Below are 27243 nucleotides of genomic sequence, written 5' to 3'. Positions count from 1 at the left end.
TGATTGGACGACTTGTTATTCCCTGTTGCCTGTGCTTATTGCCAGTGCCTATTGTATTTAAAACCTTACGCTTACGCAGGTTACGCCTCATGTGACAGCATCCTAAAACCTGATGTCCACGATAGGGCCTGAGCACAGGAAATTTGTCATAACACTTGCTTAGAGATTTAAATTGTAGACGTAAGTAATGCATAAGCTTTGGTATATAACGTACGACTTATTGCCGTTTCTTGGAGACACGGCAATAAATCGTATCCGAGACTTCGGATGAAAAAAAAATTGACCAATCGCAATCGGTCATGTTATCAATTGTTCAAATGTGATTTGTTAATTTTTTCTCTATCCGAGATCTCGGATTTCTAGTATCGTGGATACAATATAAGTACATACAGTATGGACACTGAACTTTTTATGTAGTCCCAATTTTTAATGCGCATGCGTCGATTTCCAACCAGGAATGTGGTTATCTTTAGCAAGTTGAAATTGCAGATTAGGTTAGGTTAGCTGATCTCCTTCCCAAAGGAGACATAATTAATCCTTTTGCCTACAATATTGTGTGAGACTGGTTAGAAAATTTGGCTAAACATGAGTATCATGGGTGAGAGCCATAGTACGTCTTTTGTACAAAGTAATTTTTTTTAATTTGTAAGAGAAAAGTATGGCAAAGGGTTAATAAAATTAAGTTTTACTAAAAAATTAAATCAAATTTTTTCAGAGATGCTATATTGTGTAAACTGTTATATTTGTATACGATAAAATATTCTCGTAATGAAGTATGCATGTGCATGCGTTCGTGTGTACGTATATTATTAAATTACAACTTCACATTTAATTACAATTTTCATATAGTATTTAATCAATTATTCTTTTTAATTTACTTATTACTATTTAATATTATTATTATTAATGTGAATATTATTTTTATATATTGTATATTTATATGAATATTATTTTTATTTATGTTTGATTTATAAACCACGTTCGTTAGAATTATTTATTTTTATATAATGAATTTGTTAACATTATATTATTATAAAATTCTGATTTAAAAATATACTTACTACAAACAATTTTTATGACACACCGAATTATGTCTTTTTTTTTTAAATTATTCTGTAGCTTTATAAAAACTCAAATTTATAAGCGCCTTTCCAACCCACAATATGGCAGTGAGTCATGTGATCTAGGACCACTACGTCAAAGGTGCCGATGTTCAGTGTCCATACTGTATGTACTTATAATGACTGTTTTCCAACTTGGACACAGAGATATTACACTGTGTTCCACTGTGTAAAGTACTTGTTGGAACGCAGTTTAATTTTATAGTGTTACACCAAAATGCATTGCAATCTTCCATTTTATTCTTATAATTATATAATACTTAGCGTATCAATAATAGATTTATGATTTTTAAACTTAAGTTATAATTTTTTCAGAATTGACGATTTTTGAAAGTTTTATTGCAAAATAAGTACGGCTACCAAATAATTTTTTGAAAAGTTGGTAACATTGACATATTTTACACGTTCGTACTTAGCTTTTTACTATGTTGAGCAATGTAACACTGTGTTATCATAGTTGGAATATTTTGTGTAAGACACAGTGTGGAATATTTTGTGTACGTTGTTGGAAAACATCCACTGCATCGTGGACACACAAGGCTATTTGTTGGATTCATACTGAATCCGACATGCGTCGTACGATGCTTTGCAACCAATCAGAAAACAGGATTTTGCTTTGTATCATCGATACAAAATAAAATTCTGCTTTCTGATTGGTTGCAGAACGTCGGATTCAGTATGAATCCAGCATTAAGGCCATTCTACATTGGTCATATCGTAGACGTCGCAAGTCACAAGCTTGTCTTCAGCCAATCCGACGCTTTAATTTTAAAGTCTCATGATGCTCACGACGCTTCAACGCTATGATACGATCAATGTAGAATGGCCTTTAAAATTATCTAGGCATAATTCCTAAATGAACTAAACGTAGCCCTGATGTATACACTGATACACTCTCAAGTTTTCTCATGCTTCTCTTTAGTAAAATATGTGTTGAAAACTGTATGATTAAATGTAAAATTAGAATAATAATTTTGCTACCAATAAAACTAACGATAAATAGGAAAACCACAACTTAAACGTAGTCTGAGGATTCAAGACATCATTCAAGACATTCTTGAATGATTTGTCAAACAAACGAGTCTGTCGGACGAGTTGGTCAAAATTGTTGCTTGATAGCTGTAATTTTGAAATTCAGTCACGATGCAACGGTACGATATTCTGATCCAGGAGATCGAAGGCATCGACGATTATTTGGGTCCAACGTTCCGGTAAGCGAATTTAATGGCTCAGAGATAGAGATTCCAGATTAAAATACGCGCTCCACCAAAATCTACCCCCTTCACGTAAATACAATGAACTCGCATATGCGCACTTGAGGGGGTGGCATCCCTTTAAAGAGGGATGGCATTGTAGACGCGTTAACCGCGTTTAACTTATATCCTCGAGCGAATTTTTCGAGCAAATTTGCAGTCACAACATTGTTGAAAATGTCAATTAGTTTATCACAAAATCTTCTGTCATCGATGGTGCCGAAGCACGAATACCTACTTTATGAAATAGAATCGACCGATACTAATAGCATAGGCCTCGTCTTCAGGTATGGCAAATATCAGGATGGCAAATGTGGTGGACAATTTAGAAATCCATACTATTATTAACAGCAAATTCCAGCCATTTCCATAATATTAGATTAGTGCGTGCTAAAAGTTGCTATGCCAAATATAAAGTATATAAATATTTTAAACGATTAAATACCCAAAAATGATATGACATTCCCCAACAATACATATATATATGTATATATATGTGTGTGTGTATGTATGTACATATATTTCATTGTCAAAGTTGAATTATATTATGTTGTCACATTTAAATACTTTATATAAAACAGCCTTTATTATACACTAGTTTAATATAGTAATAAATATATATTTATCATAAAAAAAGACGAGAAATGTCGTAACATTTAATTTATATTGCAGGGCAATTTACGATGGCCACGAACATCAGAAATTTATGGAAAAACTTGATGACCGTATTAAGGCTCATGATAAGGACATCGAGAGGATGTGCAATCATCATTACCAGGGATTTAACGATTCTGTTCGGGAGCTCTTGCAAGTTCGCTCGCAGGCACAACAATTAAATGTTAGTTTTATGTTTGAAAATAATTAGTGACAATACAAATATTTAACATGACATAGCAATGTTAACAGGATTACCAAAAGTTTTCAGTCACTAATAATTTTATTGTATGCTCAGGTAAAGAATCTTTACAAATGAAGATTTAATATATACTTAATATATTCTAGCATTTAAAATACTGTGTCCTTAAGTTGATTTCAATAAGCATTTTATTAAATATATTCTTAAACAGAATTAAATATATTCTTAAACAATATTGACAAAAATTATTATGAAATTATATGCTGGCCTAAAAACTTTTGGCAGCCATTGTATGTGTAAATTACTCTTTAATTCAACTTCATCATTATATAGGCAGAGATATTGGACCTTGACAAATGCATCACCGCCACATCTACTAAAGTGATTGAAAAGGGTGAGGAACTCGTAAAAGCTCGCAAAGTTGAGAGCAACATGGCTGCTGCTGTAGACAGTCTCACTATGTGCCTTCCTGTCTTAGCCGCGTATGCAAAGTTGCAAAAACAATTAAAAGATAAACGTTACTATCCAGCCTTGAAAACGCTGGAGCAATTGGAGCATCACGATTTACCGAAAGTTACGAATTATAGGTTTTCTTCTCAAATTACTCAACAAATTCCACAGTAAGTGATTGAAAAAAATTTTTTTAATATCTCACTGTATTATATGTAACAATACAAAATATTATGGAATTATCTTTCTTCTAGATTGCGTGAGAATATAAAAGATGCATCTATGTCTGATTTAAGAGATTTTCTAGAAAATATTATAAAGCATTCACCAAAAATCGGGGAAGTTGCAATGAGACATGTTGGTATTTTCTTTTATTTTTATTTAATGTCTATAATTATATGATACATTATCTAGGTAGGCTTGTTATCTATGTATAATTTGTCAACTTTAGCAACTTTTTATATCAGACCGCTGAACAGTTAGCGACTGAGGCAGAAATTATAGGAAGAAAAAAAAAGAGAACTTACGTGAATCAGTCAAACGAGATCGAGGAGGAATTGAGTGCCCAAGATTTAATGGATTTCAGTCCTGTATATCGATGTATGCATATCTATACTGTGCTCAGGGAAGGAGAAACTTTTAAACTATATTATAGGCAACAAAGAAAACAACAAGCTGAGCTAGTTTTGGAGCCACCTATCAATATGGTAAATTCTATCACAGAATATTTTTCATGTCTATGTTCCTGTAATGAGAGATAGTTTTTTATTTTTAGCACGAGAGTATAGTCGAATATCAGACTTATTTACACGGTATTATTGGTTTCTTTGTGGTAGAAGATCATATATTGAATACAGGTAACGGATTAGCTACTCGCTCATACTTAGATGAGCTTTGGACCAAAGCTTTGTCTACCATAGTGTATGCTTTGCGCACATATTCGGTAAATTATTATACACACACTGTTATATTTTGTAATTATAATTAATATAAGAGAATTATATTTTTTAGGCATGTTGCACAGACGCTACACTTATATTAAAAATAAAAAATCTTATTATGTTATTCAATACTACTTTAAGGGTAGGTAGCAAAGTGCATTCGTCTTTTATTGTTCATATGATATGCATATATGATTTAAATGGTTTTTTTTCCGTTATTTATAAACAGGATTATGGTTACTCTGTAGAACAATTATGGGATTTGTTACAAGAAATTAGAGTACATTATAACGAAGTGTTGATGCAACATTGGGTTCAAGTATTCAGAGATATTTTGGACGAAGATAGTTTCTTGCCAATTCAGGTGATCATCAATATATTTATAAAACATTTAATCCCTTTAACCAGAGACTGTTAAATTATTTATTATTTTGTATATTTACTCATCACTCATCCAGGTTACAACACAAGCAGAATACGATAAAGTTTTAAATCTATTTCCTTATCACGACGATGAATTGCAAAAAGCCGAATTTCCGAAGAAATTTCCATTTTCTGATATGGTACCGAAGGTGTACCAGCAAGTGAAAGAATTTATCTACGCTTGCTTAAAATTCTCAGAGGATTTGAATTTCACGCAAACGGAAATTGATGAAATGATATGCAAATCAACAAATTTGTTATTAACAAGAACTTTCAGTGGATGCTTATCATCATTGTTTCGGAAACCATCGTTAGCACTTTTACAAGTAGTACAAATTATTATAAATACCGGATATCTCGAGAAATCTACGAAGTATTTAGAAGAATTTGTGACTAATATTACTGGGTAAACATCTAATGTATAATAATAATATTATTTCTTTTGTGAGCAACTAAGCATATATAATTTTTTAGCACACCTCATCAAGGTCAATTAAGTTGTATGGACGTGGAATCTGCTATGTTTCGAGTTGCACGTGAAGATGCTGAGAAGCAAATTTGCGATAAACTGAAAAATAAGCTGGATGAATTTTTGGAATTGGAGAATTACGATTGGAACTTGACAGAACCTCAAGGACATGCTTCGGGATTCATTACAGATCTTATTGCGTTTTTGCAGAGCACTTTCACATGTTTTACCAATTTACCGGTAAATATTACGACATAATATATGCGATTATGTATGCAATTTTTGGAATGTAATAAACGATAATTAACATTTCAGGATGAAGTAGCTCAAGTAGCATGCAAATCCGCGTGTTCTCACATCGCTAAAGCTATATTAGACATATTAATTAGTGAAGATGTGAAACAGATATCTATGGGTGCATTGCAGCAAGTCAATTTAGATACGATACAGTGCGAACGTAAAGTTTTATATTTTTCTTCATATAATGTTTCATAATATATATTTTTGAATATAAAAATTTAAATTATTACAATTTGCAGAATTTGCTGCTTCTGAACCAGTCATTGGTTTACCAGAAGGAACCTTGTTGCAGTATTTCTCGCAATTGCGACAGTTACTAGATTTATTTATGAGTTGGGACTGGCCTACTTATTTTCATGATTACGGTCATGATTCTAGTAAATATGATTTAGTAACCCCGAATATGGCTGTACTTCTGCTGGAAAAGTACATACTATATATATATTTTTTTTGCATCTTTGTTTTATATGTATTAATGTGCATCATTATATTGATATATAAACATGTGTTTTTAGATTGAAAGAATCTGATAAAAAAACGGTGTTCTCTGTGTTAAAAAAAAGCGAAAGAGACAAAAAGAAATTGCTTGAAACTGTATTAAAGCAATTACGTCAACTAGCACAGACTACTCAACAGCAATAGAAGTTAAAATCAATTATATATTTACAGGAGTCCCAGAATATTTAGGACAATGCTCGTGTGCAAATAGAGCGGATTAAATTGAGTCGAAAGGAATCTTCTATCATCTTTCAATTTTTGCAGTAGTTAACAAAATATTAATTTCTAAAGATCGCCAAATAAGCGCGCATCTGTCTGACCTCAAATACACGATCGTAGTCGTTAAGTCGGGAGTTTACTACAAACGACAATAGTTTTAACATACAACGACAAAAGAAAATAATTGTTCATGCAATTGTATCTTACCACGCGCTTGCATTTACTATTATATCTTTTTTAGTCCTATTGCTCGTGTCCGAGCGTGGTGACTTCTTCTCATATATTTAATGCACACGCTGGTTGTACACAGTTTATATGGGTCCTACAATTTAATGTCGATTTCGAAGTGATGAAATTTTTGTTTAGAGAAGTGTTCTTGGGCAAGGATATTCTCGATGGTTGCCACTTCCTTCCGAGAGAAGAACGAGTGTACGTAAAATTTGGTTTTATTGGTTGGGAATCGAACCTGGGATTTCCAGCATAGCAGACCAATGTTCTATCTATTCTGCCATTCGCTCTCAAGATTACTATATACTATTACATGCTATTACAAAAATTATAAAATGCTAGAGAACTTTTCTATTCAGTTTAATTCTATCTGTACATGAGCATTGTCATAGATATACACCCTGTATATGTACATGTATCTATGTATGTATGTACGTCTGTACATTGGAAATGTGTAAATATACACTAATTTTTATATATTATTGCAAAAACGTGACTCTTAAAAATGAATATTTATTATGAAAGTATATTTGTTTTTCACACCTACAAGCTCCTTAATAATATTTTGTATATTTTACAAATATTTTTTTATTATTTATTGATTTCACATTATTTTCAATGTGTATAAATATTTATATAAATATGCAGGAATTAATATGGAGGAGAAATAAGAATTGAAGTAATATATATTTGTATTCTCATATACCTATTATTTGAATTTCCTCTGTGTTGGCATTGTTATATTCTATATAAATAGGTCACACATAGGTCATATAATTATTACAATGGATTAAGTATGATGTATGTATAAAGTTCCAATTGCTGTACTTCATATATAGTGTAATTATTCTTGGAATTATACAAAAAGTTTGATATAATTGTTCATTCGATCACAAGAAATTTACGACATTACGCCATTAACAACGCCAAAATTTTTCGTACCAAAATGTAAAGTAAATATATGTAAATTGATTTAGAAATATAAGAGTTATATTATTGAGATATTAACATAGAAATTAAATACAAATTAACAATAATTCCAGTAAAATGACACCAATAGCACAACGCCTGGCTTATGACAAATACAACAGTAAAAATAAAACAAATAATACATAAATATGTATTGTATAAATATGTATTGGTATAATTTAAGTGTGTGATGCAAATTTGTAATCATTCATCAATATTATCGGGATTCACATCATCAGATAGCATGAAATATTTGGAAGCTACCAAATACTTAAAAAAAAAGAAAGAAAATTTTAATATTTATTAGTCTATATAAGGTGTTTGATAAGTACCAATAAAAATCTCGCACAGAGATAGAACGGACTAAACTGAGTCAAAAAATCTACCATTTTATAATTTTCTACCATTTTACAATTTTCAATAATTAACGAGATATTAATTACTAAAAATTCCCTATTCATCAATCGTCTATTCATCAATATGATTTTATTATTCAATTTTACTTATTGAAGCACGGTTATTTATATCAGCGAAATATTGCTCCGATTTACTCGATACATTACTCCGAATAGTTTCTAAATTTTTTACTCTGAATATTAAAATTTCCTTTTTCGCGGGGATCTATATATTACTTTGGCCACAATATATACAGGGTGTATTCCGATATACACTGCCAGTACTGGTAGTGAATACTAGTCTAACTCTGAATCCATTTCAATCCATTCTCATTTGCTGGGTATTTTTCAATATATTGTATTTACAATTTATTTTTATTAATCTTCATAAAATTTAAATTATTTCATTGCAATATTAGGTTTATTCGTGCACTAATATGCTCCAATATGTTCCTATAATAGCACTTGCTCACTTCAATTCGTTAGATTGCAATGCGAATAAATCTAGTGAGTTTTGCGAGGAATTTTGACAGAGTGAAAAAAAAGGATGAAAAGAGAAAGAAGTTTAGGTGGTAACCGTGGCAACGCTAAGTAACTCATTTCCTGCATAGTTGCGCTACTGTACGTACTGTGGTATTTCGCGTATGTCTGATTTCGCGGTTAACAAATTTCCTAACCTGAAGTCGTCAATTTTGACGCTTAATATCTCAGTTTGAGAGGCAGGGTGATCAGATTCGTTCATTTCGTAGCTACATTGAACAATTAGCAAATTGTCGAACATTTTTTAAGTATTTCAATCACAAATTTGGTCCGACCTTCCGTTTAAATGCCACATGATAAGAAGATCATACGGCGTAGCCGATCTCGCGATCGTGAGCGGGAACGCGATCGAGAGCGACGTGACCGTCGGCGCACTAGAAGTCGATCCAAGGACCGCAAAAAGGACAGGAAGCGGTCCAGATCGAGAGAACGATCACGGGAACGCGATAGATCGCGCGAGCGTGACAGGTCGCGAGAAAGGGAACGTGAGCGCTCGAGGGAACGTCGAGACATAAAGGACAGATCCAAGGATGAGAAAAAGCGCAAAGGTAGTCCCACCTTTGCTGAAGATGACTCAAAGAAAGATCTGAAGGCCGACGCTAAGAAAGAGGAAGAAGAAACGGAGGAGAAGGCCAGGTTGGCGCCAAAAAAAGAACCATTGAGTTTGGAGGAACTCCTGGCCAAGAAGAAAGCAGAGGAGGAAGCTCGAGCTAAGCCTAAGTTTCTCTCCAAGGAAGAACGAGCGGCCTTGGCATTAGAGAAACGTCAGCAAGAGGTTGAAGCTATCAGGAAGCAGCAGGAAGAAGAGCGCAAGCTGTTATCCCACAGTGATAATACTAGCAAGGAGAGGGAATGGGATGACAGAGACAGGTATTACGAGATTTCACTTGGAAATATTATATTATTCAAAAATTAATTGTATGATCCTGTAATATTTTTAATATATTTGCCTTCATAAACTATAGTTGATAATAGTATATCTTTTTAAAATCTGTAGTTGATTGATAATGTAATAATAATATGTTTTGTGCCTTTACATAAAGATTTGAAATCAATTATAGATTAAGATTAAGTTAGATTTTAAGTTTATTGTATCCGGTTTCTAATTCTAGACAGATGAAAAAATATTACTTAGCTACAAAAGTGTTAATAGATAAGATAGCATAGTGTTGATTCTTAAAAATTATTTGCTACATATTAAAACAAAAATATTAGTGAGTTAAATTTGAGAGACGAGAGTATTAGTATTTTAGACTGATATTGTGTCGAAAGTCGACGGACAATCATATTTCTGAGATAAAAATTTATTTAAAATATACATATTGTGTGTGTGTGTGTGTGTGTATCAGTCTAAAATAAAATCTAACTTCCATCTTAATGAGCACTTCTCTTTATATTTATTCATATAAAGAGTCCTACTTTAAACCTTAATTATTGTTAACAATATATTTTTCATTAGTAGAAGGAGAGAAAGCCAACGCTCGCGTGATGAGGATATTAAAGACAAGGATAAAGAGAAGGAAGTGGAGGCGATCAAAGAACGATATTTGGGTCTGATAAAAAAGAAGCGGCGAGTTAGAAGACTGAATGATAGAAAATTTGTTTTTGACTGGGATACTTCAGAAGATACGTCTGTGGATTATAACAGTATTTACAAAGAGAGACATCAAGTGCAATTTTTTGGTAGAGGCAACCTTGCAGGTATCGATATTAAAGCACAGAAGCGGGATCAGAGCAAGTTTTACGGTGAATTATTAGAGAAAAGACGCACAGAAGCTGAGAAGGAACAAGAGAAGTGAGTATTGTCGTTGACTATATGACTAGTATTTCTTTTTAATTGTAGATTTCCAACATATAGAATTTCGTTATCTGAATAGATTTGCAGTACAGATTCTATGATACAGAATATCCTATTTTACTTTCCTCAGGCTAATTGTTTGAAAACTGAACAAGCTAAAACATTTCAGACAAAAATTGTGTATCTAGGAAAATGTCTTAAAATTGTCTAGAAAGAAATGAATAATTGTAAATAGGATTCTTTTAAATGTTCTGAAAGACATTACAGTAGAATTATAAAAAATTAAAATAGTTTATGAAATATTTTATATCTTGGCATATCTTAATATGGTAATATAAAATATTTGTAAGCTATTAATTTTTTTGATAACTGTAAACTCTTTCTCTTATTGGAGCAGTGGAATGTATGTCTATATCCTATGTTTTTTTTCTCAATCTTTTTAATGTTTCTTTAATCATTAATTAATATAATAGCACATAATATAATATTTATATAATTTATACTTTTGAAAACTTAAACTATCATTTTCTGGTAATACTTTATTTAATTAAGCAGTATGTTTTAGTTATAAATAAATTAAAATAAAAAGAACATGATTTTCCTCGAATTAATTGGACTGGATATTATTAAAATAAAGTTAGAAGACTGGAAATTTAAACAAATATTAAGTAAATTTTAATTTACAATATATGATTTATTGAGAATATTTTTATATATTTGTTTTTTTACTTTAAAAATCTTGGATATGTAAAAATATTAAAGGTACATTTTTTTTTATAAGGGAAGGGATTCAAATATCTTCCTCTGATAATTTTGATGAGTTTATATCATTTTAAATTTGTTAACTTTGGAACCTACTAATAACAAATTAGACACTTCTATATAGAAACCTCAGCTTGTGTGTCTCATTCAATGTCTTTATATAATAATAATCTTTATACTAACTATCTTGAACGTATTCTATTTCACAAGATAGTAGTTTCATAACAAGTCACAAATCAAGTAATTTAATAATTTTTATTCGTTCCCAACTTCTATATAACTGACTTTAAACCTCCTTTTTATATATCTTTAAATAAATATTGATAAAAAATTAGTTAGTCCCAATAAAAATTTTTTATACTAAATAGATTTTTTATACTAATAGAATTTCTTGATTAAATTAAAATAAAATTGTCTTTTATAATTAATTTTATGTTATATTGTTATCATTACTACTTATAAGAATTATTTCCTATAAATTATGTATTTTGCTCAATTTTAAGAATGAGATTGAAGAAAGTGAAACGAAAAGAGGAGAAACAAAAGTGGGATGATCGACACTGGTCCGAAAAAGCTTTGAATGAGATGACCGAACGTGACTGGCGTATCTTCAGAGAAGACTATAATATCACGATAAAGGGTGGTCGCATTCCTGATCCCATCCGCTCTTGGAAGGAATCTGGCTTCCCAAAGGAAATTCTAGACATAATTGATAAAGTTGGTTACAAGGACCTTACGCCCATTCAACGACAAGCTATTCCTATTGGTTTGCAGAATCGTGATATCATCGGTGTCGCTGAAACTGGTTCAGGAAAAACTCTAGCTTTTTTAATTCCTTTGCTATTATGGATTACTAGTTTGCCGAAAATTGAGAGACTCGAAGAAGCGGATCAAGGACCTTACAGCATTATTTTGGCACCTACCCGGTATCAATTATTTTTTTAATTATTTTGTTTTCATTATGTTTTTATTTGTTTAAAATTGCAGATATTAGTTAATATTGTTGTTCGATTAATCGTCTAAATTTTATGAAGAACATTTTGATTCATATAGATAAATATTTACATTGTATTGTGTTTACATTACAGTGAATTAGCACAACAAATAGAAGAAGAGACCAACAAATTTGGTCAACCATTGGGCATTCGAACTGTTGTGGTGGTCGGTGGTCTATCAAGGGAGGAACAAGGTTTTAGATTGCGAATGGGTTGTGAGGTAGTTTCTGCTATATATCATTATTATTAATTTCCGTAAAAAATTGTGAAATTGATTAGAACTGAAAGTCTATAAAATATTCAATTAAAAATTTTTTTTTTTAGATTGTTATTGCTACACCTGGCCGATTGATAGATGTTTTAGAAAATCGATATCTTGTGTTGAATCAGTGCACTTATATCGTATTAGACGAAGCCGATAGAATGATAGACATGGGTTTTGAACCAGGTACTTTAAAGATTTATAACAAGCTGTGTTTTATAATTTAAAAAAAATTAAAATTTGCTTATTTGATTTATTAACCTTCTTACTTCTTTCAAAAGACATTGTATTTTTTCATCATTTGTATTGTATAATTCATAAAATTGTACTTTTCGAGTATTATATTAATTGGACAAATTTTACATTATTTACTATTTTTTTTATAGAAGAGTTGTTATACAATATATTATATACGCGCGCATGCATCAGATATAAAATATTTTAAAAAACAATGAATTCTTTTAGATGTTCAGAAAATTCTGGAATATATGCCTGTCACAAATTTGAAACCGGATAATGAGGACGCAGAAAATGAGGAAAAGCTTTTGGCCAACTACAATACAAAGAAGAAATACAGACAAGTACGAGAAGTTTTTAAATTTGTTATACTTGTTTAGTAGTTTTTATTCATTAGATCAGAGCTTCCCAAAGTTGTGTGAATTTTTTATGAATATATTTTATGAATATATATTTTTTATGACTTAAAAGAATCTAGCTCTAATAAATATGAAAAAAGAGAGAGAAGAATAAATTATTTGTTACTCTTTCTATTTAGTAATCTTTATTGAATATAATTTTGTAAATTTATTTCTCAATAAAATAAAATATGTATTTGAAATGGAAGTGATTCGCGATCAAGTAAATTCAATATTTTGCATCTGGTATTTCTAAAATGATCACCCTTCTTTTAAAAAAATCTTACGATTTTGTCATTTGTATTTTATGTTTACTAAGAATCAAAGGGCGATTGAGATTATATGATTAATTTGTTATTGATAATTAATGATTACTTTTGACTTCTAGACGGTGATGTTCACCGCCACAATGCCACCGGCTGTGGAACGACTCGCTAGGACTTATCTGAGGAGGCCAGCTGTAGTGTATATTGGCAGCGTCGGTAAACCGACAGAACGCACTGAACAGATAGTTCATATAATGGGTGAAGCTGACAAACGAAAGAAACTTATGGAGATACTCAGTAGAGGTGTCGAGCCGCCTGTTATCATATTTGTCAATCAAAAGAAGGGTGCGGACGTTTTAGCAAGAGGCTTAGAAAAATTAGGAGTATGTAACTTAAATTTGAAAGTGATAAATACAATTATTTGTAAATTCACACTGAATAGCGTAGCTCAGTAATTTTTTAATATGATTGGTCCTTACCTTTAATTGGTTCTTAACTAAAGATCTAAATGTAAAAATCCATACAAAATATCACTGAATATTCGCCGAGTTGTTTTGTCTGCTGAACACTGTCATTGTGACGAATCTTATTCCAATTTTGTAGCATTTAATTCGTCGAATATGAAATTTTTCATGATGAGATTATTCGGGATTGCAAAAATGTAGAAACTGTAAAATAAGATCTAAAGATCTAATAGGTTTTTTCCTTTATTCTATTCTAGTATAACGCTTGTACTCTACACGGTGGTAAAGGCCAAGAACAGCGAGAATATGCTCTGGCATCTCTGAAAAGCGGAAGCAAGGATATCCTGGTGGCCACTGACGTTGCAGGACGAGGTATCGATATTAAGGATGTATCGATGGTAATTAATTATGATATGGCTAAAACCATTGAGGGTAAGTTACATGATTCATTATCATTTCTTCGTATAATTATTAGGGTCCGAACATTTGTTCACGATCCCAACATTGATGCGCGCGCGGAAAACTTACGTGCTTTATATTGAATAAACCATATACGGCCGAAATATTCTTATTTTTTTAAAAAAGAGCCCCTTGGCTTTCCGATCCTTCTCAAGACAGTCATAATTATTAGCTGATCAGTCAAAACCTCTCGGGGATCAGAGATTTGCTCCTTTTCTTCTTAGGAAATATGTTAAATTCAATTAAATTAATCTGGAGTCAACTGGTTATTCTTGCATCATGAAGTCAGAAACTCCGAAATGTTGTTATCACTTTAGCAAACATTCGACCTACTTACGCGCGTAGCAGTTCTCCGCGCACACTCTGTGATACAAACATGTGTACACAAACATTCGTACCTTAATAATTATTAATGTTGGGATCGCTGAAGTATTTAGTTTTTTCAGCAAGAATTAAAAATCAAAATCATAATTTATTTTTAAAAAGTTGGCAGAAACGTAATTTCTCAATAAAGATGAAAGTTTTCTTAATGAACAGTTAACTATGATTTATTATTTTATTTATTCGTATTAAAATTAAAAACTATAAAGGCTCAGCGAACTATTCAATTCAATACAATTCGTATAAGGACTAAATAAATCAAGCACATTGTGCAATAAAAAATATATTACAAATTATCAAAATCTTCCAAACGTTTCTTTACTGAACCATCTTCAGTGAATGCATTTATATTCAATGTGTTTTTACAATATTTCGTCTATTCCGCATCGTAGATTACATAAAACTTGTTGCAACAATTTCAAGCCAGAATGCATTAGGAATGGTGATTCTTTCCAAGTTGAGTGAATATTCTATATTGTAGTGATGATTCTTTTCAAATCGAATGAACATTCTATTGCAATTTTGGCTATATGGATATGGAATACAGAGGAATTAAAACAATGGAAAAGATTTAAACTTTTAATTCTTTACTTTCAAATTTTTTATAATTGCCGAACCGATAGGACGAAGGTTTATATGTCGACAGATTATTTGACAAATTCGGAATGACATAAAGGTAATGGAAAAGACAAGACAAGAAAGGACAACAAATTTAAAGAATTGAGAGTGTTAGATCTAATATCGATACAGATGTCTTTTTATTTGAGATACGTTTATGACATTTTTTTGGCCGCGCCAATGGACTCGCTTGACGATATTTTAAGAACTTTCAATGCGTTACACGAAAGATTACATTTCACTATGGAGGTGAGAGCAATAGGTTAAATTTTCTTGACGTTATTGCTATTTTAAATGATAAGAAACTATCCTTTGATTTATATAAAAAAAACCTACGGTTTCCGGCAAATATTTGAATTTTTGCTCTCATCACCTTTTATCACATAAAAGAGGAGTGGTGTATGACATCGTGGAGAGAGATAAGATAATTCTTCTGTCTGATCCATTCTTCCACATGAAAAATCTCATAGAAGCAATAAATTTGTTGATTGATAATTGTTATCCGTTATCCTTTATATTTCCGACAATTAGATGTAGACTTAAATATTTATTTTATAAAAAAAGTAGCGATTAAATAACAAATCTAATAAGAAACATATAGTTAAAGAAAAACGATTTCCTTTTATAAAGAACATCTAAGAGAAATTTTCAGTTATTACTAAAAAATATAATATTGAAATCGGCTTTTCAATTCCGAATACAAAAAATTTTAAATTAATAATTTAAAATTAAAAAATTTTTTCAAAACTGGAAAAGACTCAGTTGAAATTATATTTCACAGCGATTTCGTTTATAAAATTTTTTTGTCAGGATTGTCAATGCTACATCGGCCAAACTAAACGAAACTGAAGACACGAGTCAATGAGCATAATTCTGACATAAAGAAATGTGGCTCAGTGATTTCTATGCATAGGATAAATAATAACCATGATTTTGACTGGAAGGAAGTTCAGATTTTGGATAGTGAAAAACATTACAATAAAAGATTAATCTCCGAGATGATCCATATAATTAAACGAAAAAATGGATTGAACAAACAAAATGATGACTGAATTTCTTTCAGAAGTATATATTCCTATTATAGATGTATTATCCAATAAGTGACAGTATGTTCGGCCTGATTGGTTCACCTTCTCTTTAAATTCGTTGTCCTATCTTGTCTTGTCTTTTCCATTATCTTTATGTCATTCCGAATTTGTCAAACAATCTGTCGACATGTAAACGTCCTGTCGGTTCGGCAATTATAAAAAATTTGAAAGTAAAGAATTAGTTTAAATCTTTTCCATCATTTTAATTCCTCTGTATTCCATATCCATACAACCAATACTATCAGAATTGCAATAGAATGTTCACTCGATTTGAAAAGAATCATCATTGCAATAGAATGTTCACTCGACTTGGAAAGAATCATCACTCCTGCGTTCTGGCTTGAAGTTGGTGCAACAAATTTTATGTAATCTACGATACGGCATAGACGAAATATTGTAAAAACACAATGAATGTAAGTGTTATATCCGCTGAAGACGGTTCATAAAGAACCGAAATTTGAAAGATTTTGATAATTTGTAATAATATATTTTTTATTGCACAATGTGCTTGGCTCATTTAACCCTTATACGTATTTATTTGTATTCTTATTTATTTATTACTTTTTACAGATTACACGCATAGAATTGGTCGAACTGGTCGCGCAGGCAAAGCTGGTCTTGCTATTTCTTTTTGCACGAAAGATGATAGCCATTTGTTTTATGATCTTAAACAAACGATACTCGCTAGTCCAATATCTACCTGTCCGCCGGAACTACTTAATCATCCAGATGCTCAACATAAACCGGGGACAGTAGTCACGAAGAAACGACGAGAAGAGAAGATCTTTGCTTAATCCCTCTTCGTGACAGGTACTTGTGCATTCATAATTTAACATCTTAGATAAGGGAGGGAGGGGAAGGAGAGGGGAAGAGAGAGAAAGAGAGAGAGAGAGAGAGAAATTTTTTGTTTGAGCCTGAAGAGATGAGAATTTAAGGATTTTACTATGTCTCATAAATTAATAATAAATTGGATTTCCAAAAAAATAAAAGTGATTTATCAATTATGTAAATAATATATTTACAATATGTATACAATAAAATTATTTGAATTATAATATGACTAGTATATAATAATTTCTATAATTATGGAGGTGGCGCTGATGGAGGTGTATAATTATCATTGACCTTGCACTCTTCCTCCCAATTATTTGGTATTACTGGCTTCATGATCTCCATGAACTTGTCAAGAGGACATACAATGTTGCATCCAGGTATTGTCATCGGATACGGATCGTGAGCTGTCGTATTTCTTAGAAATATCTGCAGCAGGGACATTTTCATTATTCAAGAATGCTAAGAATTATTATTAACCAAATCAAATGAAATTCGAGATACTATCAGAAAAAAAATCACAAATATTAAAATTTTCAGAGAATTTGCACATTTATATTAAAATTTTCAGAGAATTTGCACATTTTCTATTACTATTGTATGAATCTGTTTAAAAAAAACTATCAGTGTCTGAAAAATAACCAAGACTTAATACTTTCAAATTCTTTTCATTTTAAATAATTCTGAAGTATTTAGAAATTCTGACTGAATTGTTTTGGAAAATTAATACTTACCTGAATGTTCCATTCACCTTCGTCCTCGTGTAGCTCTATCATCGTCATGATGTTATAGTAGGGCATTTGATTATGCCAAATGTGCATGGTGTCTAGCAGGGTGACGATAGTGCTATCGTGACCTATATACATAAACATTTTTCTTTCTTTGGGCTGTAGAGTACCTCTCCTTTTCGCTAACATATCATTAGTGAATTTCTTCAGCATGGGGCCACCCTTTAGTCTGCGGAAGTCATCGCGATATGTATTAAGTTGTAGCTCAAATAAAGTCAAAGATATTAATTTATCAGGGTAATAATTCTTTATCCATTCTGGCAAAGTCAAATTCATGTGTTCCTGTAACATTTTGGATAATTAAAATTTGATTTTTTTTTATTGAAAAACTGAGTTACACATATGTAACTTTACTTCGTTTCAATGAATAGTTCTGGCATATATCAGTTATTTAAAAAAGATTAGATAGTCTACCTCAGCTGATAACGTAGCATAAAGTGAACTAACATCGTCAACAGTCGTAATCGGCATGCCTGTGAAATTCGAGAGCTCTGCAAACAATTGCTTACTATCCTCGTGCAATTTCCGGACTTCCGGCAAGTCGTTTGCTGAAGAGCGCAGTTGTGTATACCTTGGACACATATTCCATATTAACATAAGCTGAAAGATTTATGGGTTATTTACAACAAAAGTAAATTTCAACTATATTGAATTATGTGTGACATATAATCAGTTTGTCTGAGCAAATATTTACAGAAGTGCTTTACCGTGTCGTCTTGACGTTCCTGATAGAACAGCGTAACTGGTTGCCAAGGTAGATCAGATGTGAACATCTGCTTCTTGCTAGGTTTCCACAAAGCAGCGGACTCCAGTTCGCCTGACATTTTCGTACGATCCACATTGGTAGTTTGCAGATAAAATATATCGGGATGATACATCGAGCCTAGAAAACAATTATAACGCCTTCGCAGAAACAATCCTTGATCGTACTGGTTTCTTCTTCCTTCCTAGTTTAATTAATTACAGTTAGTTTGATTCGTAAAACAAATTTGTTTAAAAAGCAAGAGGTATAATATTTACATATATAAAGATTATGCGTTTCGCGGGTTTCCTCCGTGTTCTTGGAATGCCAACGTTTCGTGAATCTTGCAGTCCACTTTATTAAGGCGAAGAGCAGCCTGATACTGAGCTGTTCCTCCAATCCGTTTAAATTGATCAGTCTTCGATAACCGGGAGAATAATTTTCCATATTTTATTTATGTTGTAGCCATTATCTCTATTTAGATTGTTAGAGTGGATTGTTAGGGTGGACACATTTGTACACTTGATGGCCTAAGGTATCGTCAGCTTTCTTAGAGACAAAAACATCTAGGATCAAGAAAATCCGTTCCACAGACTTGCTTGTAAGTTACGACGTAAAATCCCTTTTCACACAAGTTCCAATAAAAGACACATTAAATATAATAAAGGCCTCACATGAAGGCCCCCTCATCAAGAGTACAAAAAACTAACACACAGAGATAGATACCTACCACATGCCGAGTTGCACTAAACCCAACACAAAAACAATCTGCAATCAACTCACTTGTATAGAGCTTTCACCATCTCTGATAAAGGACATTTACAGACAGAACTCCATTTAAAACTAGAAAAACGGACACAACAAAAAGACATAATCCAAACAATCAATAAACATGCAAACAAGACAATGGTCTCTGATACATAACCAGACGAAAGAATCCTATCTATTTTTCCATACGTCAAAAGAACAACAGATCGGATTGGACAGGATATTAAACAAACACAATATCCGAACTATCTTTAAATCACCCGAAAAGATAGGACAAATCTTAAGAAATCCTAAAGATCAAAGACCTCCACTCACCTCCGTAGGAGTATACAAAATACTTTGTTCCTGCAGCAAGTATACATTGGAGAAATCGAGAGAATGGTCAATCTACGGATAAAAGAACACCAATGAATGAACCGTGATGATCAGGCTAAAACACGCTACGCAATCAACATTATCAGAACACAATATCAAAACAGGACATCAAATACTGTTTTACAAAACGATCACAATAACCAACATTACACATTATACTTTTCAAGAAAGTATAGAGAAGAGATACAAAAACACCTTAACAATTTAAATAGAGATAATGGCTACAACATAAATAAAATATGGAAAACCATTCTCCCGGTTATTGAAGACTGACTCCCTCCCCCTCCCCTCATTCACAATTCTCTTCTTTCCCCCACTATTCCAACAAGTAGCATAATATAAAAGGAACAGCCTGGAGGAACAGCTCAGTATCACGCTGCTCCTCGTCCTGATGAACTCAGCAAATTAGAATGGATTGAAATGAATTGAAATGGATTCAAATTTTCAGAAATATTGATTCACGAATGTTAAAATGAATGCTTTTCAATCCTGAATGCATTTTTATTCATTTGTAAGAATTGCATGGAGCATATTTCTATGCCTTTCAATCTAAAAATAATATTAGCTTTTTCTGTGCACAATACACACATTGTGAATACTGTTCAATTCAAAATTTTAAATAGGAAATGCAGTTTTTCAATTCAATTGCATCCAATTGAATCTAATTGAATCCAATTAAATAAAAAAAATAAATATTTTCTATTTAAAATATTCGGAAAAAAATTTCAATTCATTTTAATCTATTCTCGTTTGCTGGAAAGTGGACTGTAAGCTTCACGAAACATTGGCATTCCAAGAATGGATCTAGACACGGAAGAAACCCGCGAAACGCATATTTTTATAAAGAAAGCATTTCTCGTGGAAGACTCAAGAATAATATTTACATATGTTAGCTGACCCCAACCATAGGGCTCCATACTGTCATTGATATGAGGGTCATTTGGGTAGGTATCCACAGGTGCCCTATCTCCATGTCTTATTACCTAAAAACAGGAAGACATATATCATGCAACATTAATTTTATTCTTGAAAGCAAGTCGATAGTAATGATCGATATAGTCATTTTCACAAAGGATATCAATAACTTTTGACTTTGAAGAATCTTTAACTGTTTGATTATTAAATATGTTACACGCGATGAACGACAAAGATAGCGACAAAGATAATGAAATTCAATAAAAACAGAACTAATTTTAGCATCCCGCAGCTCAAAAATCAGTAAAAATTGGGCTACGAATTGATCTATGTCTAATAAATGGTAATGAATCATAATTCAAATTAATACTAATATGGGCTGTTAGGCTTCCCTAGATATTATTCTATGCTAATTAATCTTCTCTTTATTTTAACATTTATAAATCATAATTTATTTTAATATTCAATGCGTTTTTGCATGAAAAATAGCTAATCTGGGGGAAGGGATGCGTTCCCGAGTTGCATATGAAACGCATCATGATGATGAATTATTATATTACTATACAATAATATATGTATATAGCATAATATGTACATTGTATATAATATTATTATATTATATACGATATACATATATTATAATACTATTGTATTATATTCCCATACAGTACAAAATTTGCAGCAATATCGTTGTAAAATCTGTGTAATATTGCTACAACATGCAATGTTGCTATAGAGTATTGCTGTAACTTTTGTGCAATTTTGTGCTGTAGGGCTTGCTATATTGTTATTACATTATATTGTTATTATATTATTTTATAATATATTATTTTTAATTATTAGTTAGAAGTATTTATAACATGACAAATTTTGAAGATTGACTTCCAAATTTAAACACTCGTAATTAAAATGAAATAAACTTTCAAAGCTTCAAGTTATTTGTTTCGACTTCTTCGCCATAATATTCATTTTTCTTCTTTAAAACTTTTTAATGGCTTCTGCACACTAAACGCAGAAAAAATGCGACTTGCCGCGCGACAAAATGCGATGTGATAACCAATGGGCGCATTCAAATTGACAAAGCGATTAATCTGCTCGCCGAGTAAATGAACATAATTGGTTCTTACTTTATAGATCCAACCGATCATATTCAATCGCTCGGAAAGCATACCTAGCTGCTTTGGCATCTTAAACTCGCTCATTGAATATGTCAGGAGCTGTAAGCTTATTGCTATCGCGTCACTTTTACCGCGCAATAAGCGTTTCTCGAAAAATATCGCATAAAAAAAGTTAAAGAAATACTATAATATGCGTTACATATATCATAGCATTTCCCTAGTTTTTCATATGCAATACTTTTCAAGAATAAGGGCCCAGTGTATAGAAGTCATTGTGGTTGTGTTCAGAAGAAAGTTTATTTTGCAACTATTGAAGTTCTTCACGCTGATAGGATTATACTAGATGAAGAATGATTCTATCTTAGTAGATAATCATAAAGAGGTTGTAAAACTGATCTAGTTTCCACCGAGGGTTTAATCCGCATCAGAATGTAAGAACCAACCAACTACAATCGAGTATTCCCCTGTTATAGTTGAATGACAGGGGAATGCTCGACTATAGTTGGCTCTTACATTTTGATCCGAATTAAAGTCCCTCAGTGGGAACTAGGCCACTGTTGTTTTCTGCTGAACACAGCTCAAAAAGGATTTCCGATCCATTTAAGAGTACCACGAATATACGTTCCGAATTACACGTGATCGAAGCGTATAGAACGTGAACGCATTAAACGCACGAACTGCCTCAACTTTAAATAGAAGCAGTCAATGCACTGAAAAGAATGCCTAGTTTACATCATGCACTTGATACATATGCTAATTATATAAGTAACTTTCTATTGAAGTATCTTAATTTCAACGATAAGAGTGTATATACTGTACCGGTCAAAATTATATCACCTTTCGATTTTTAACTTTTGTCAAAATGAATCGAATGCACTCGAATTTATACAGTAGACACTTGGTGGCAGGTGTACTTTATATATAAAGTATAATGAGATTTGACAATGTACATCGTGATTTTTTTTAATTTTTTACTAATTTTCCCAAAATGTATTTTTTTTACTTTTCATAATACAACCGTAGTTTTTACCGTCATGACCTAACTTTAGTAGTTTAATTTACTGTTTTACACATTATGACAAATACTTGTGTTCAAGATATAAATGAACGACAACAGAAAGTCATCGTAAAGAGTCACAAACAAGAACAGACGTACAGAAGAAGCTCGCCTAGCAATTTGGTATCTCCAAATCAACAGACCAAGTTTTTTAAGTGTTGAAAGGTTTAGCGAAGCTATGTTAAGGAGAAGAAGAGTGATCGACGATATTACATTATTTTTTTCATTGATTGCAACATCCTTCACATATCTCGCAGCAACCCACATCATACAGTGCCGGATATTGCTGAGAAAATACGACTTCAGAACAATCTGATCCGTCCGTACAGATCATACGCCATCGCCTGCAAGCCAAAAGAACGTGTAAACAGCGATCCATGAAGAAACTATTATAAGAATTTGAAGGTGTGAGTGGATTTCAACTAAATACAACAATGATCTGATGTCTTCTAGAACGGCAAAAATAAATATTGTTTGATAATGATGGTATAACATTGATTTGTCATTCCAGAAGACGTCAGATCATTGCTGAGTTGTCTAGTTGAGATGTGCTTTGACCCATTTCACTCGCGCCTTCCAATTCTTTGCGGAAATGAATGATTTCTTCACGGGTTGCTGTTCACATAGTCTTCCAGCCTGCAGGTGACGACATATGACCTGTAGACGGATTAAATTGTTCTGAAGTCGATATTCTCTCAATATCCGGCGCTGTACAATGTGGGTTGCTGTGAGATATGTGAAGGATGTTGCGATCAATGAAAAAAGTAATATAATATCGTCGATCACTCTTCTTCTTCTTAACATAGCTTCGCTAGATCTTTCAACGCTTAAGAAACTTGGTCTGTTAATTTGAAGCTGTCAAATTGCTGGGCGAGCTTCTATACGTCCATCTTTGTTTGTGGTTCTTTACGATGACTTTCTGTTGTCGTTCATCTATATCTTGAACACTACGAATATTTGTCATAAAACACTAAATCTATTCTACAAACGCATAATATTATTTGATATTAAGTAATATTTTAGACATATTCTCTTAAAATATTAAATGTAACATTTTAAGAATACTGTACTAAAATTATATAATATTAAATAATATTCTCGAAATATTAATGGAAGGGTATATGTTCACTCCTGATAAATTTAATAGAAATAAACTAATATATTTAATTTTTCAGTTACTACAAACTTAAATCTTTATGGTAAATGTATATTAACATATACATAAATAATCTTTTCAGTTACAGAGAATTTAAACTTTATTCACTAGTATTAAAAATAATACAGCTACAGGATTTACAATATAGCGGCAATCGACACGAGCTTACACTATAACTCCAAATGTACATTAACGCATACGTTAAAAAATGATGACCCCGGTAAAATGTAGCATAAAGCTTTGCGCAGTATTCTAATTAAGTCTCAGATAATTAAGCGTGATTTAGCATATTGAGCAAACTGGTACATTGTATGAATTGTCTTATATTTGACATACGTACATTTGTTGATATCAAAATAGGACATATTATAAATGCAGCAATATGATTGCTCATAAATGCAATCAGTTGACAAAAATAAACGATCGGCAATAGCGGTACGTTATGCTGTCACCAAGATGATAACAACATAACACAATAAGGAATGATTAATCATTCCATCTTGAGCATTATTTAATATGACGGTAACAAAACATATGTCCGAACGATACATCCATTGTTGCGTATACATATATCTTCAAGTTATGAAGTTTTTTTAATTGATGCCATCGCGTAGTTCGTTGCTGCAACAAAATGGCTGCGTTTATCAAATTCAACAGTTGAGCGAGCGGTTTGGTGTATTATTTTGGATTGTCCAATCAGATTTTAGCTCTAGAAGAATACATCAATAGCAGCGAGCATTTATTCAACTGTTGAATCTGCTGAACGCAACCAATGTTATCTCGAAAATCATTCCCGCGAGCATCATGCATCTCCGCCAACAGAGGGCCACGGCGAAGATGCATAATGCTCGCGTTAACTTGTAAATAAGAATTATCCGGGAAAGAATATAAGGAGCGCAGCATTTCGTATGTGAAGTGAGCTCCCAAAGTTGGACTTTAATTAAGAGACACGGTAGTATCAAGTGAATACGCATCAGCGACAGCGCGAGATCGCCTCGTGTTTTTACGCGAGCCAGCAAGTTGCGAACATTCGAGATTATCAGTTTCTCAATAACGGCTGGACCGATCAACTTTTGATTATTAGTTCAATCGACAGCTTAGGTAATTATACAATATAATAAGTGTTTATTTTTCCTCTACGTGCCCTATGAACGGAGATATCGTGATGCGAAATCCGAAATGTCAAATTTTTATGTAAGATTAAGGCACTAGATATGTAAATAGTAAGTATATTCTCATCCGCCATTTTGGTTCCACTTGATTATTGTAGTACGATTTGATCAGTGACAAAAAGGTAAATGTTAATTGAGAAAAGTCCGCTTATCTTAAATTTTGATAAAAATACATTGAATCGAAGCATTTTCGCGTAAAAATAAAGATTTGACAAGAAAAAACATGTGAACTGTAAGACGAAGGAAGGCTAAGTGGTCTCTACAACATAGATTCACGAGGGAAGAGTTTTTCGAATATAAAAAGATCGAGGCTCAGACTAAAATTAGTTTGAGAGATGAAAAAAAGAAAGCGTTTAAAGCATTCTGCGAAACATTAAATAGGAACAGTAACTGCAAGTATGTGTTTAATAAAGTTAAATCCTTTATATTAATCCTTTATATTAAATCCTAACAAAATCTCCAGACCAGCCTTGCATAGTACGGAAAAGAGTTATCACATGGCGTAAAAATCGTATGATAAAGAAAATACATAATTGCTCATTTAAAAAATTATCCATTTTATTTAAGTACTTTTTCAAGCAACTATATGTTTTCTTTATACAAATTGATTCATCTCATTATTCTGTGCATACAAATATTAAAGTACGATTATAAAAAAATTAATAATTTAAGAATTATTTAGTATTTTATACCAATATGTCAGAATAAAATATAAAATATTTCAATTATTTTATTTATAAACTATTGATTTTTTTATATCTCTACTTTAATATTTTATATACAGAAAAATCTTAAAGAAAATATAATGTATTGAAGGAATATTATGTACTATAATGATATAATGCATATTATGCAAAAAATTATGTAGTTCCAATTAATAAAAACGAAGTTAATCTTGAGACGTTGCCTTTGAAATCTTTAGAGTACTTTCTCATAGATAAAAATGATTATCACCATACGATAGTCGTTTTATTAATACCGTGCAATTTGATTCACTTTCCTCTGAACCTTATAGAAGATATTTAAGGTGGTAATAGTTATTGAGATACTTTGCATAATTAATAACGTCGTAGCATTCTCATGATTATTAATATGAAATTAAATCCTTTTAATTTTCGAAAATGTAAACTTTTAAGAGTTAAAGAAATATAAAAATTATTATATACTATTGACAAAAATTTTGTGTATCTAATATATACATATACACATCATATATACCACTGTGACTAGTCGCAAAGTGTTCTTCTTAGTTTCGTGATGCTGCATGCATTGTGTGTCCGTTTCCGTGTTCGCAATGTTGGAGAACAAAGGTATTGCTAAAATATACAAAATAACATTTCCATTATATGTATACAGGGTGTTTTTAAATTGCCGCATAAAGAGTATAAAACATTATGCTAAAATAAATAAACTTTTTCCTTTAAAAATTGCATCTGACAGGTAATTTTTATAGCAGAATAGATTAAAGTCAACAAATACAAAGTTTCATGTAACATACATACTTGTTAGATTTAATTTGCCACTCAATATAACTATAATATAACACACGTGTTATATTACAATTATATTTGTTGTGAAGGAAATTACAACTAACAGGTATATTTGTGGGATAATTGATAAGTTAAAAGTTAAATAAAAAGTTAAAAAGTAAATAACTTTCAACTTACTCACACAATACGAGTGACTGTTTGTCAACTCATAGTCGACTTTTTCTAATCGGCGTAAAGTTGACTATTTCTAGTTGACTTAAAATCGACAGTTAACTATAAGTCGACAGCAGTCGATTATTTGCTATTAGTTAACTTTTGAAAGTTGACTTTAAGTCAACTGGGAACAGTCGTGACTGATAGTTGACTATGTTTTTAGTCGACTGTAAATCGACTTAAAGGAAAAAAATCTCTGTTCTTTTTAAAAGTTCTTGCATTTCTTGT

At 31.8% G+C, this 27243-nt stretch overlaps 3 protein-coding genes across 18 annotated transcripts in view; 2 read left to right on the top strand and 1 right to left on the bottom strand.

Moving 5' to 3' along the window:
- Positions 1-1970: 1970 nt before the first annotated feature.
- Positions 1971-7249, top strand: Sec15 (exocyst complex component Sec15). Of its 3 annotated transcripts, none has more exons than XM_011059623.2 (13): positions 1971-2332; positions 3047-3212; positions 3564-3850; positions 3935-4037; positions 4148-4387; positions 4456-4623; positions 4692-4763; positions 4851-4985; positions 5080-5450; positions 5519-5753; positions 5829-5970; positions 6053-6239; positions 6329-7249. In XM_011059623.2, exons 1-13 carry the CDS (start codon positions 2265-2267, stop codon positions 6453-6455), a joined length of 2301 nt encoding a protein of 766 aa, XP_011057925.1. In that variant the 5' UTR covers positions 1971-2264; the 3' UTR covers positions 6456-7249. The 3 variants fall into 3 exon arrangements, with proteins under 3 accessions (XP_011057925.1, XP_011057924.1, XP_087269436.1); XM_011059622.2 differs by lacking the exon at positions 1971-2332 and adding an exon at positions 2418-2661; XM_087413310.1 differs by lacking the exon at positions 1971-2332 and having other exon boundaries at positions 3189-3326.
- A 1125-nt stretch (positions 7250-8374) lies between these two features.
- The window catches only part of LOC105148118 (putative ATP-dependent RNA helicase DDX23), a 37291-nt gene continuing 18422 nt past the window's right edge, over positions 8375-27243 (top strand). For 2 of the 5 annotated variants that reach the window (XR_015547369.1, XM_087413309.1), the window contains exons 1-9: positions 8375-9532; positions 10122-10457; positions 11726-12148; positions 12311-12437; positions 12542-12665; positions 12945-13060; positions 13503-13763; positions 14102-14276; positions 16961-17200. Coding sequence is in view for 4 of the 5 variants with exons in the window: in XM_087413309.1 (XP_087269435.1) it covers positions 8949-9532; positions 10122-10457; positions 11726-12148; positions 12311-12437; positions 12542-12665; positions 12945-13060; positions 13503-13763; positions 14102-14276; positions 16961-17184 (2370 nt within the window). In the remaining variant the exon portion in view is untranslated. Of the gene's footprint in view, positions 9533-10121; positions 10458-11725; positions 12149-12310; positions 12438-12541; positions 12666-12944; positions 13061-13502; positions 13764-14101; positions 14277-16960; positions 17380-27243 lie in introns of those variants that run through there. The other 3 variants (XM_011059627.2, XM_011059626.2, XM_011059624.2) reach the window with 3 other exon arrangements.
- LOC105148131 (prostatic acid phosphatase) overlaps positions 17384-27243 on the bottom strand; it is a 28017-nt gene continuing 18157 nt past the window's right edge. For 5 of the 10 annotated variants that reach the window (XM_011059646.2, XM_087413315.1, XM_087413316.1 and 2 more), the window contains exons 2-7: positions 26531-26628; positions 20779-20877; positions 18717-18956; positions 18424-18609; positions 17956-18291; positions 17384-17650 (exon numbers count right to left, since the gene is read on the bottom strand). In XM_011059646.2, coding sequence (XP_011057948.2) covers positions 17474-17650; positions 17956-18291; positions 18424-18609; positions 18717-18956; positions 20779-20877; positions 26531-26628 — 1136 coding nt within the window. In that variant the 3' untranslated portion in view covers positions 17384-17473. The remainder of the gene's footprint in view (positions 17651-17955; positions 18292-18423; positions 18610-18716; positions 18957-20778; positions 20878-26530; positions 26629-27243) is intronic. The other 5 variants (XM_087413319.1, XM_087413322.1, XM_087413320.1 and 2 more) reach the window with 1 other exon arrangement.

Source organism: Acromyrmex echinatior, chromosome 14 (assembly GCF_024713525.1).
Source record: "Acromyrmex echinatior isolate Ae372 chromosome 14, ASM2471352v2, whole genome shotgun sequence".
Taxonomy (NCBI): Eukaryota; Metazoa; Arthropoda; class Insecta; order Hymenoptera; family Formicidae; genus Acromyrmex; species Acromyrmex echinatior.
The sequence above is the reverse complement of the archived record's forward strand: the minus strand, read 5'-3'. Positions and strand labels throughout refer to the sequence as shown.